General features: G+C 41.3%; 1 protein-coding gene across 5 annotated transcripts in view; it reads left to right on the top strand.

Moving 5' to 3' along the window:
• KIAA0319L (KIAA0319 like) overlaps positions 1-12,855 on the top strand; it is a 68,264-nt gene that overhangs the window by 39,367 nt on the left and 16,042 nt on the right. For all 5 annotated transcript variants that reach the window (XM_089773485.1, XM_075908828.2, XM_075908829.2 and 2 more), the window contains 9 exons: positions 1,267-1,368; positions 3,872-3,969; positions 5,130-5,217; positions 7,096-7,188; positions 7,944-8,076; positions 9,134-9,362; positions 9,831-9,954; positions 10,233-10,365; positions 11,812-11,960. In XM_089773485.1, coding sequence (XP_089629611.1) covers positions 1,267-1,368; positions 3,872-3,969; positions 5,130-5,217; positions 7,096-7,188; positions 7,944-8,076; positions 9,134-9,362; positions 9,831-9,954; positions 10,233-10,365; positions 11,812-11,960 — 1,149 coding nt within the window. The remainder of the gene's footprint in view (positions 1-1,266; positions 1,369-3,871; positions 3,970-5,129; positions 5,218-7,095; positions 7,189-7,943; positions 8,077-9,133; positions 9,363-9,830; positions 9,955-10,232; positions 10,366-11,811; positions 11,961-12,855) is intronic.

The following is a 12,855-nucleotide window of genomic DNA, read 5'->3' as shown; positions in this document are numbered from 1 at the left end:
TTCTCTTGGGACACTCTGTGTGTGATTGGAAGACTTATAGAATTATGATATTGCAAGAGGTTGAGTAACTGAAAGAAGAAGGAAGTTAGGTTTCTTTGGTTAACTATTTAACTAATAATCAGATGGGAGTTTAAATATTCAGTCTCCCTATCTTTTTAAAATAGCTCCCAGTGTACATCTCTGAGATCCTAATAAGTTTCCAGAGAAGAACAGACTTCCTCTTTTTCTTATTTTTTTTCTCAACCCCTCTCCATCCCCAGGATTTAAAAAAATGAGAGCAGAAAATACTCTGAGAAAAACTATCACCTTTTTAAGTCTTTGTATATAAAGAAGCAGAAAAGTCCACAAATCCTGTTTTCCCCTACCTTTGTCAAGTCACCTGTAAGAACAAAATCAGTCATTTCTCTTGAGTCAGCTTTGGAAAAGAGTGCATAAGAAATGCAACTGATCTTTTTTTTCCTGATTGGGAAGATGAGAAGAAAAATCAAAGTAAATGGAATAACCTCATATTTAGGGTTAGAACCAGCGTTCCATACAAATTGTGCACTTATGTGGCCATTCAGGAGAAATTTCAGTGTCGTCCAGCTGATTAGCAGAGCAACCACAGCTAGGTTTTTGTTTCTGTTGGTGGTGTACATTTGCACGTGCCTCAGTGCACATAACAAAATTTATTCTGTACCTGGATGGAAAAAAATAGAATGAACATTGGTTAGAACAGCATGAAATTGTGGCATTTGGGCAGCTTGTTTTAGTAAATCTTTTTAGCTCCCAAAGAACTTTTATTTTTTCAGCTGAGAATACCTTGAATTCTTCATATATTTGTAAAGATCTGAAATTGCAGTTCAGTAAATAGCAGCTCTTGTTTCCCCCTTCCATTCAAGAGGAGTTGGATTCTTTCCTGAAACTCTATCTGCTGAGCCCTTCTCATCCCTGCTGAATCATCTTGAATAGAGGCCTCTCTGTACTAGGCACCAGGGTTCCATTTCAGCTTTTCAGAAAACCAGCAGAAATTACAGTCGCCCCAAAGAGTGGGAGGTACCTGAATAATTCTAGGCTTCCCTCAAATCTGTGAAGCCCCGTTGACTTTTGCATTCAGTACTAGGCCGAAACCTGAAACAGCAATTGCAGTGAGTGATGTTTGCAAATACAGCCATTTTGCAGCTTGCTTTTATTCCACGAGCTTTGAAGCGAACACTCTTTTGATGTGTATGTGTGTATATATTTTTTCCTGTTTCTTTTAATGCTGTAATTCTCCCTCCTTCTCAGTTATGAAGGAGCTGGTAGTTTCTGCAGGAAACAACGTCGAAGTGACCTTGCCAAAGAATGAAGTTCAGTTAAATGCATTTGTCCTTCCTGAACCTCCAATGGGTAAGACTTCATTGGGACCTCTTAAAGTGTGTGATGACGAAGAAACAAACAATACATAAATGCTTTGTTAAATAGGGAAAATCTTGAAAGTCTCTCCCATCTAAACATCACATTGCAGTATGAGCTGGCTCAGAAATGAGTAGCTGAATGCAGGAAATTCTGTTCAGACTTGTTTTTACTCAGCAAGAATGAGGATATTCTTCTTGCTCATAAGTGTGTGACAACCTGATTGGAAAACCATTGTTTTAAAAAACTGCAGTGCAGGCTAGGAAAACCTGGTTTCAGATTAATATTTCTCCCCTTCCAAGGACAACATGGTTGTCAACAGATAGCCATATTTTTGGCTATCACAATTTTCTCTTCTTGTAGCCATACAGATTTAGGCATAAGGATGAACAAATAGCTGAGAAAACAACAAGGAGTCCGATGGCACATTAGAGACTAATAGATTTATTAGAGCATGATCATTCATGGGTAAAACCCACTTCATAAGATGCATTGGAGTGGAAATTACAGAGGCAGGGAAATACATAGGCAGAGATATACCCCCAGAGGGTAAATGACTAACCCGGATTAAAAGTTTATATATAGGTGAAGGCATACAGTCTGACAGCCCAGGACAACAAAAACAGTCCAGACAAGTAAAATATCTTCACTGCCCATGGGGTCAACTGCTAATCCGGATTAAAAATTCATATATATATGAATTTTTAATCCGGATTAGCAGTTGACCCCATGGGCAGTGAAGATATTTTACTTGTCTGGACTGTTTTTGTTGTCCTGGGCTGTCAGACTGTATGCCTTCACCTATGTGAAATATTACAGAAAACTGTGGCAAGTAGTTGTTCATTGGAATGGAATTTTGCACAGAAGTGGAATCTTGCTTTCCTGAAAACTTTCTTCACTAAACTGAAGTTCTAAGGTCTCTGACAACAAAACTTTTACAGAAATCTATTATGACATTGCATTACAGTGTTTGCACCCAGATAAGAGACTTGCTCCTTGAACTCAGCTGTTCTTATTTACCTCACCTGAAATACAAACATCCTTTGACCTAATAATAATGCTTTGCACATAGAATATGTGATTCAATGGAGAGTCTCAAAGTTCTTCATAAAGATAATGGAATTTTCCATTTTACAGGGAAGTTAGCTGAGGCACAGATGTGATTTGACCGCGTTCTCCCAGTGAGTCCCCTGTCCTAAACATTAGACCTTGCTGCCTCCTATAATAGCAAGGGGCAGAAATACAGACACTAGAAGTGTGTAGTCCCAAGTAAGATCAGGTTTAGGAGCATTTGTAATGTCATACTTTCCCATAAGAAGTGAGTGGTTCTTCAATGTCAGTTGATAACACGTGCTGTTAGGAATGTTATCAGCTTGTAGCAATTGACTTCTGATTTGGTGGCCAAAGCTGTGGCTTTTAGGGATTGCTACACTGAGGCAAGGTCTACACTAGACCCGAAATCTCGGCTTAAGCTACGCAACTCCATCTATGTATTTGGAGTTAGTTTACCTTAAACTGAGCTTGGCGGAGTCCCCACAGTGGAGGCTGATGGGAGCAAACACTCCCTGTTGGCTTCCCTTCCTCTCAGTTTGATTTAGCGAGTCTTTACCAGACTCCCTAAATCTAACACATGAAGATCTATCATGGCAGAAGTGATCTTCTGTTTAGTGTAGACAAGGCCTGAGAAGGGGGAAACTGAGAAACCAAAAGAGTGGTGAGTCTGTTCAGTTGTGTTTTGAACCTAAGAAGTGAAAATTATTCAGAGATTGCTTGTGATAAGCTTATTTATAGTTCTACCCACAATGACAACAGAGGACCTGGAAGCAGAAGTAGAGAGGGACTTGGTGTGACAAGTGTAATGCTAGTGAAATGGACAATTTTTTTGTTTATGATGTCAAGGGTGAAATTTTCAGACAGGTGTTCTGCAGGATTTGAGCGGAGTAATCCTCTCTTCTTTCCTTGCACTCTGCAGGTGTGATCATTTTAAATCTCCTTAACTCCTTAAAGCAGTGATGGCAACCTACACTAGTGAGTGGGCCCTCCATGACAGTGGGCTGCAAGATTGTCATAACCAAGATAGTCTCCCTGGACAGGGTAGTTTTGCTAATTGCGTTTGCGTACCTAGAATTTGTGGGGTGTGCCGACTGAACTGCAGCAGCACTTACTTTGGATATAGTGGGACATGTCTTTGCTTTACGTGTATGTCACTTTAGTAATACTTGTAGGAAAAAATATGCAGACAGAAACCAGTGAAATCTGGCAACCCTGTGTGTGGGCAACGGTCTTGTGGGCCACACATAGGACACTGATGGGCCGCAGGTTGCCCACCACTGCCTTAATGAGGTATAAAAGCATTACTAGCTCCCAAAAAAAGTGGTGGTGCAGTATAGACCAGGACTTCCCCAATGTGCAGCAGCAGAGACTTAGCACCTGTTCTTCTCTCCCTTTTTTAAATGCTCCTTTAACTATGTGGTCTCTGAAATTCTCCTTCCTTTAGGAACCAGCTACACCTATGACTGGGGGCTGATTACTCATCCAAAAGACTACAGTGGAGAGATGGAAGGCAAACACACCCAGACCCTCAAGTTATCTAAGGTGAAGCTCTGCCTGCTTCTTGTCCTGCTGTGTATCATGCAGGGTGATTCCCTTTAACAGAGAAGACAGAGACCCTGTCAGCCACCAAGGACTTGCATGTTATTTCCGAATAAAGAGGAAATTGCATGACTGGCAGGCTGCCAGTGTTTGGCTGAAAGACTTGTAGCTAAACGTTTCATAAAGAAGAGCTGAATGTAGTGCAATAAAATCTGTGATAAAGAAGAGACAGATTGAAGAGCAGCATTAAAACCCTAAAATGGCAGCTAGTAATAAAATTCAAGAACAGGCCTTTCCCCATGAAGCTGGTCTGTAGTGAGATTATTTTGAAAACCCACTTTACATACTCCCCCATCTTGCCAGTATTTGGGGGTGCTGCACAGTTTTATTAATGTCATCAGCTCTTCTAGCTTCCTGACCTTTGCTGTATGGTGTTTTATAGGAGATTGAAAGGATCAGTCTTTTCCACAGAGATGTGGGAATTTTTAACAAGAAGATTTTTTTAAACAGCTTGAGAATATAACACTTCTCACAGGAATCTCCCCAGTAAAAGAAGTATCACTTCTGCTCCAACACTGCGCTCAGAAAAAAACAGTGCTATAGCCATAACAGTATGCAGGGTCCCTCCTCTGCTCTCAACCCCACATTTGCCATTCAGCATAGAGCCTTAGCATTCAGTCTTCTCTTCTCCAAACACATGCAATTCTAGACTTCTGGGGATTTAGAGAAGTGAAGGAAGCCTTGGCTGAGCCATAATATGGGTAAAATCCATTTGTCCGTGAAGGCCAAATGAAAGAGTTCCTCCTGTGTAAACTTTTTCTCTCCTCTGCTCTGTGATTTGGCCAGGATACCTGAACTGAGCTCTGTAACGCTTCTTCTGTTGGTCATCAACTGTTGCTAGAAAATCTATCCTAGTTGACAACCCTATCTCATCAGGGGCAATGGGAAACATCAGTCTTTTAATTTATGGTGGAGTTGTTGAGATGAAAAATCCATTAAATTGCCTTGGAGTAGAAACCCTCTGCCTTGCATGTATAGACCAAAACGTTGTTTCCTCTGGTCTGTGCTACTAACACTGTATCAGGATGCAATATGGGGATGGTTGGCTGACCTCTTAATTGCTCTTGACAGATTGTCAGTAACTTCTTTCATTTCCTTTCCAGCTCACCGTTGGTCTGTATGAATTCAAAGTGATAGTTGATGGGGAAAATGCACACGGGGAAGGTTACGTGAATGTGACAGTTAACCCAAGTAAGTTCAGTGGCTGGATTGTATCCCTATAAGTTTTTAATTTGGCAACTGTATTGTGGCATTTTGTTTGCTGGGCTTGGCTTTGGCTTAACATAATAAAGACAAAGGGAGAGAGAGAGAGTGCATGCGTGCACGTTAGACGTTGAGAGAGAGAAATTTATTTCTGAAATGAAAAGCTATCTCCTGTATACCTAGCTATGTTACACTGAGTGTCAATCTATTGAACACTAACATATGACACAAGTTGTGGAGCACTGCTGCAGAAATATTTAGCATGCTAGTGCTCCTAGGAAAAGCACCACTCTAACAGACTAGTTGCACCAAGGGAAAAACCTAGGGCAGCAGGGATGGGGGATGAAGCCCGATCTTTGAAACGCTGTGGGTTTTTTCCCTTCTAGTAAGAAGTATTATCCCCATCTGCAGCCATCTTAAATCAAATCTCATTCCTGACGGCAGCATGCTTTACCAGGATTTGTTTTTGCAGTGGGTTTGTGTTGTGTACAACAAGTGTTTTCAGACCCTGGGTCGTGGCTCGTAAAGTCAAGCCGCTAGCTGACCACGAGACCCTTTGTTTACCTGCACCTCTGTAGGCATGGGCAATCGCAGCTCCCATTGGCTAAAGATCACTGTTCCCACCTAATGGGAGCTGCGGGAAGCAGTGTCGCAGTCCACAACATTTCTGCAGCTCCCAGTGGCCAGGAACGGTGATCCTCAGCCAATAGGAGTATGATCGCTTGTACCTGTGGAGGTGCAGGTCAACAAAGTGTCTAGCGGCTAGCTAGCGGCTTTCCCTTACAAGCTACAACCCATAGTTTGAAAACCCCTAATGTATACAGTAAACTTCGAGATATCATCAGCTAAGGCTTCATTTCCAGATAAAGGTCTGCTTACAGAGGGAGAAAAAGTGGGAGGGATGTTAGATTGGGCTTTAGCAGGTCAGAGATTCAAACCTCCTGACTCATTGTTGTGATTATATTGAACATTCAGTGTCTCCCTTGTTTATACAAGAGAACCTTTTCTTGAGCTTCAAACGCCTTCTTTCCTCAAACTTTGTAAGATAAAGTAATATTCTTGCCTTCCCAACAATTTGCAAGTGGGGAGGTTTAGGCTTTTCAGTATTGTTAGATGTCCCCTTTGACCTGAGCAAATGTATAGCCCATTTGCAGGGCTCAACAATTAATGTAATCTACTCGCTCGTAGCGAGTAGATTATAAGCTGGCATGCGCAGCGTGCCGAACCACGCGACTGGCGAGTGGGGCTCATCGTGGTTTGGCGAGCCCTGCCCATTTGAATGTAAACAACAAACCTGTAGCTTGCCTAGCATAGTTGTTAAATTGCTCCTTTTTCATAGTGGCTGAACTCATCTGAGTGATCATAGGTGCCCAGCTGGTTACAAAACAACACATTCTGAATGCCTGATGCTCTAGAGTTGATAGTGACAAGACAGTGTCATAATCCCTGCATGAGCACCGGCACCTTTCTTTTAGAACCCTTCGCCTGTAAGCACAGCCATTCAGGTTGGTATGTAACTAGTTGGATAGTGCAGTGTTCAATCCCAGAGAGTTGGGAGCTGTAATCATTGCATGCCTATCACAGACCTATTGTTATTATCAGCAGTCTAAGGGAGCGGCTGTGTTTCACAGCTGTACTTTGGACCTCTCTTCTCTTGGTCTTTCTGAGGTGGACCATAAAGGCAATTCTGTTAGCAAACTGAGTAGATTGGGCATAGAGTTGCAAGGAGCAGAAGGAATATGCGGCATATATTACTTTAGCAGCCCCTGGTGGGCAATCTGAACAGTTTTGCAGAGTTCTTTGTCTTACGTTTGTACCATCGATCTACCTGTAAACAACATTGTCATGGTGCTGTTGTTGTCACAGAACCTCGTGTGAATCAGCCTCCTGTGGCTGTTGTGTCACCACAGTCCCAAGAGATTTCACTGCCAACCACCTCTACTGTCATCGATGGCAGCCGTGAGTAACCTTATCAAATGTGATCCTGCAAGCTGAGGCTGGCTGTCCACTCAGGCAATGATCAGACTCTGTCATATTAAGATGGAGTAGACGAGCCACGTTTTAGTGGAAAGAGCCCATTCATAACCACACACAAGACTTTGACTTTATTTTTGCTGGAAACTCAGTTAACTCATCCTAATTATTTGTTAGGTTTTCCCTGTGATTCCTGTTAGCTTGGTGCTCTGTTGCCAATTTCTATCCTCATTTGGCACACACCAGCCTAAACACAAGGTCTCCCTTGTGGGAGCTCTTGCCATGGTGAGTTCCTGAAATAGGAAGACCCAAAAGAATTGAAGCCTGACTGAGGTACAAAGAATCAAAAGAGTCTATTCAAAAGTGGTGTATTTGTGTGCTAAACTGGCTAACTGATACGTTTGCAACTTAACACAGAGAGCCACCACTTTTAAATAGACTCAATTTGATCCTTCAATTTTGTTGTTAAACTCTGCCAAGCTTTCCTTTTAAACTTGTTCAGTTTTGTCTCATTGCCTGCCCAAAACCAATATCATTCCCTGGGAAAGACATGTGTGCCTGCAAAAACAGGGTACAGCATACACAATTTGACCAAACCAATATAATTGAGAAAGATCTGTAGCTAGGGATTGGGAAAAGAACCTTCACTCTCCAAACTTGTGTATAAAGAACCAAAACTCTTTATTTGAAATGTGGCCTCATGAAACCAGACTCCTGTGACATGTTTTTTATTGGATTAGAAAGCACTGATGATGATAGAATTGTCAGTTTCCACTGGGAAGAATTGAAGGGACCACTACGGGAGGAGAAGGTATCCACTGATACTGCCATATTAAAACTGACCAACTTGGTACCTGGGAATTACACATTCAGGTAAGTTTTGCATAAAGCACTTAATTAGTCCAGGTTTCTTATGAATTTCTTTAGTTAATTATATCCTATGTTGTGGTTTGCCCTCTTGTGATACAGGAGCTTTCTGATCAGTTGCTAATAGAGGTGTATACTATGTCACTTGAGTAAAGATTAAAAAATACCTGACTGACTTTTTAAATGTGTAGCATCAGTAGAAGACTAGCAGAAAAAGGAGAGTTTCATACAAGAGAACTACTAAAATGTCTTTTGAAGTTCCAAAAATAGTTTATCCTACATTCAGGAGAAAATACTTAAATTACTTAAATATTCTACTCTGAATATAATGTGTTAATTAACAATGAACATGTTTTTAGACTTATGTATTTGTACAAATCGGTGGATAGTTATGTAGTGATTGATTTATTTTGCCATCAGCTTGAGACAAGGAAGGTATATATTTCCTTTGATTTTTAATTTGCTGTGGAGTCAATGCTAAACACAGCAATGGGTCTAATTAATAGTATGACACACAATATAACTCAGTACCCGCATGAACAGAATACCTTTTATATACAGCAGTGTGATAGGTTACCGAGTAGAAACTGGGGCTCAAGTTTTAGTAGAAGACTGTCTTACTTTGTGCCTTTTTTCTGCTTACGAACATCATTACCACAGTAATGATAGATAGCTGAAATAAACATGTGCTTTTAAAACTGACAAGCCCTGCATTTCCAGTACAAAGGGTGTGACTTTTAACAGGGTATTGGAAAAATCTTGTTTTGTGAAATTTCTCTGCATTTGTAACTAGGTGATGGATATTAGGAGGGGGACGGATTTGGTTGTGGAACATTGTGCTCTGCCCTTATCATTACATGTTTTTGTGAAGCTTATTTTGCAACTGCACAGTTGACTTAAACTGTGTTTGGCTCCACTACTCTGCAGAGCAAAGGCTTCTATCCCATAGCAAAGTAGCTCTAGATTTCTAACTCCTAAGTTAAATCCAGACTCTTTTGTCCCTTTGCATTTGAGCTCTTTGCTTATCACCCTAACCTCTCCATTTTTAATCTTTGTTCTTTAGCCTAACGGTAGTGGATTCAGATGGTGCCAGCAACTCTACCACTGCAAGCTTGACTGTGAATAAAGCTGTGGATTATCCTCCAGTGGCGAATGCAGGTCCAAACCAAGTGATAACGCTTCCCCAAAACTCGATCACCTTGTATGGGAACCAGAGCACTGATGATCATAGCATTGTCAGCTACGAATGGTTACTCAGTCCCAGTAGCAAAGGAAAGGTGATGGAGATGCAAGTAGGTGGAGACTTCCCCCTAACATCCTACATAGTGCTTATCCATTGTTCTGTGATGTAGCCACTTTAAGGTCTAGTTTGTATGCAGAAACATCTCTTATAATCCATGCAAGTCTGTGTGTTGATTAAATATCAGTGTATGTTTAAACCTAAATACATTTTAAGATGGTATCAGATTTGATGGCTGCACTAACAGCCTCATTTAGCCTTATTCAAGTCTTCCCCATTTCCTCTTGGTATCTCACTTCACTACTCTCCCATCATGCTCCAAGGTGTGGATATTATCTTCATTTACAAGTTGAGTTGTACATTACTTATTGGTTTGATGCTATGCATACTTGTGGGCCCCATCTATGTGATCAGTGATAATAAGCAGCCATTTTCTGCCCAGTACTGGTTCTGGCCCTTCATATCTCTGACCCCTCCAGTGTCAAGAGTTATCCTAATGCTCTAACTTGTTTTCTCAAAGGGTGTGAGGACACCAATCTTACAGCTCTCTGCAATGCAAGAAGGTGATTACACCTACCAGCTAACGGTGACTGATTCAGCAGGTCACCAGTCCACCGCTGAAGTCACTGTAATAGTGCAGCCTGGTAAGTTCTCATTATTATTAAACTGGGCTGTTGCCAGGCACAGCTGGCAAGATTGCTGTCGCTAACTCCCAACTCTACCAAAACACTTCTAATTTGACTGTCACTTCACCAACCCTCTGTGCTTCACTTTCTCTAAGCGTGGGATAGGGGTAATATCTGTCTAAGGCTTCTACTGAACTAAGTATCTATGAGTAAACAAGCCCAAACTTTGCCTCACAGAACAATCAGCGTGTTTGATTGCATTTCCTCTTGTTTTTTTATCTGCAATCCTTTGCTAGAGAACAATAAGCCCCCCAAAGCAGATGCTGGTCCAGATAAAGAACTGACCCTCCCTGTTGACAGCACCACTCTAGATGGCAGCAAGAGCTCAGACGACCAGAAGATAGTTTCTTTCCTCTGGGAAAAAACAAGGTCTGTATCAAACTTGGGAGCATCGGTAGCTTTAAACTTGAGTTTTAAAATATACCGGGGTTAAAATCTTGGTTCCATTGAATTCAATGGGAGTTTTTCCAGTAACTACAATGGGACTGTGATTAGGTTGTTGATTGAAGAGCCCCAGTGTACGCCTTGCTGGAGCCCTAAGCATAAGTAACATATGAACCAAAGGGTTCCAGCAAAGCTTGACCCTAACCCTAAGTTTGTTTAAGCATTAGGAATATCTTAGCTTAGCATTAAACTCTTTAGGCCTGATTCTCATTTACACTGCATTTCTGATAGTGTTAAAAGACCTCACCCACTTTAAAAAGCCCCTTAACACTAACAGTGTAAATGAGAATTTGGGCTAATGGACACTCCTTTTTTATTTTAAATGGGGTCGTCTTGCACCACCTTCTTGACCACAAATAGCATTTCTTCTCCTGCAGCCCTATTAATTTTGGTCCTTGTCAGTCTTCTCCTAGAAAGCTCTGACTACTTTGTGAAGTTTAGAGCAAAGCCTATAGATAACTTCTACATGTAACTGTTGGTTTTGTGTTAGCCCAAAAATGCAAGCTGTGTGCAAAGTTTCTGCTGTAAAAGGAGCTGTAATTGCTATAATATTTTCACTGTTTGCTCGTTGTGCAATTACCATAAAGCTATTTTTTCTAACAGTCATTTGCATTCAGTAAATGCTAACAAAGCACTTTTGGCCTGGGGAATGTTGGCACGTTTAATTTCCCCTAGACCCCCTGAGATCGTGCAGAGTATAATGTATGTGGGATTTACCCATTTTACTATCTTATTGCCTGAGTTTGGAAGAAATAAATTTTTCTTTATACACTCCAGTATCTTATCTCCTGCTGAGGTACAGGGATATTACCTGGTAACTATGCTTATTGTTAATAGGGATGTAAGAGTGTAGCTATTTAAATGGTTAACCAATAAGCATAAGCATAACCAATAAGCTTATTGGTTTCCATTACAGTTACACGCCAGCTCCCTGCCCCACTCCCGAGGAGCTGACTGCTCTGATACAAAGCCAGCAGTCTGGAGTGGCAGCCAGCTCCCTGGGAGCAGAGTCGGGAGCCGGTACGTGCTCGAATCCAGCTGCCACCCTGTGCTGTGGACTCTGATACAGAGCCTACAGCATGGGGCAGCAGCTGGCTCCCCAGAAGTGGAGCCGGCATAAACCAGTTCCTGACATGCACTGGCTACTGGCCCCACTCCTGGGGAGCCAGCTGCGCTACGGGCTCTGCAGTATAAGATTTATACTGCAGAGCCCTCAGCATGTAACTATTATGATTTTTAATGGTTACACAGTGACATTATTAACTGGTTTTTTTTACATCTCTAATTGTTGTTAGTTTATATCTCCTCTTCATTGGTGTTAGACCAATCTTGTTTAAAGAATACAGTCTAATGCGCTTTTGTTTTGCCTAGGGGACCAGATGGTGTAAAACTAGAGAATGCCAACAGCAGCATTGCTACCGTAACTGGGCTTCAGGATGGAACATATGAATTCACACTGACTGTCAAAGATGAAAGGAACTTGCAAAGCCAGAGCTCAGTTAATGTCATTGTCAAAGAAGGTATGTCCAGTTGTGCTTGGAAGTGAACAGTAACATCAGAAGACTGACTATGCAATCACTGAGGGCAATCAGTGAAGATCTCTGCTCACTGAAAAGCTGTGCTCAAAAAAAATCAAAGTGCCTAGGGAACAGGATGGAAAATAATATGTGAAATGTTCTAATGTCCTTATACACAGCAGTAGTTGGCATGGGGTAAACTACCCTGTGTCAGAAAGAACACTGGAGTTGGAGGGGGTTCAGAGAAGCGCCACAACTTCTTTAATTCTGTTTCTACGGCATCTGTACAGTGGGATCATGGTTCATGACTGAGGCTCTTAAGCACAATAATACAAATAAATAAAAGTAATCATAAGAAGAAAAAAGGCTGGCGGCCTTGAAAAACTCTCATTTGAAGAGCAATTGCAAAATTTGAGAGTGTTTAGAAAGGACTAGAAGAGGGCATAATACAAGCATATAAAATAACAAATGGCCTAGAGAAAGGGAGATCAGTAACTTTTGTTTTCCTAGTCTCTTAATACAAGAACAAGAGGACTTTAACTGAAATGAAATGGTGTTGAATTCAAGCCTGATAATGTTTTTTTCACACAAAGTATAACGAGACTCTGGATTTCATTGTCTTCAGATGTCATTGAGGCTAAAACCTTAGCAAGAGTCATAGAGGGCTTTATACACATAACAAGAATATCCCGTGATAATAGTTAATGCTATAATGAGAGGTTTCAAAGGTTATGAAATCTCATGCTTGGGCTTAAGCCAGTCTGTATTAGGATGAGACCTTTGTGAGGCAGACTGTTACCTGTCAACTGTGAGTTTTTCAGCACCTTCCTCTCGCTCATCTGGTGGTAGCACCTGACACAGACAGAATACTGGACTAGATCCAGTCTGGTAATTCCTA

The sequence above is a fragment of the Pelodiscus sinensis genome, chromosome 26 (assembly GCF_052426305.1).
Source record: "Pelodiscus sinensis isolate ZL-2025 chromosome 26, ASM5242630v1, whole genome shotgun sequence".
In the NCBI taxonomy this organism is placed as follows: domain Eukaryota; kingdom Metazoa; phylum Chordata; order Testudines; family Trionychidae; genus Pelodiscus; species Pelodiscus sinensis.
This window is presented reverse-complemented; position numbering and strand designations above follow the sequence as displayed.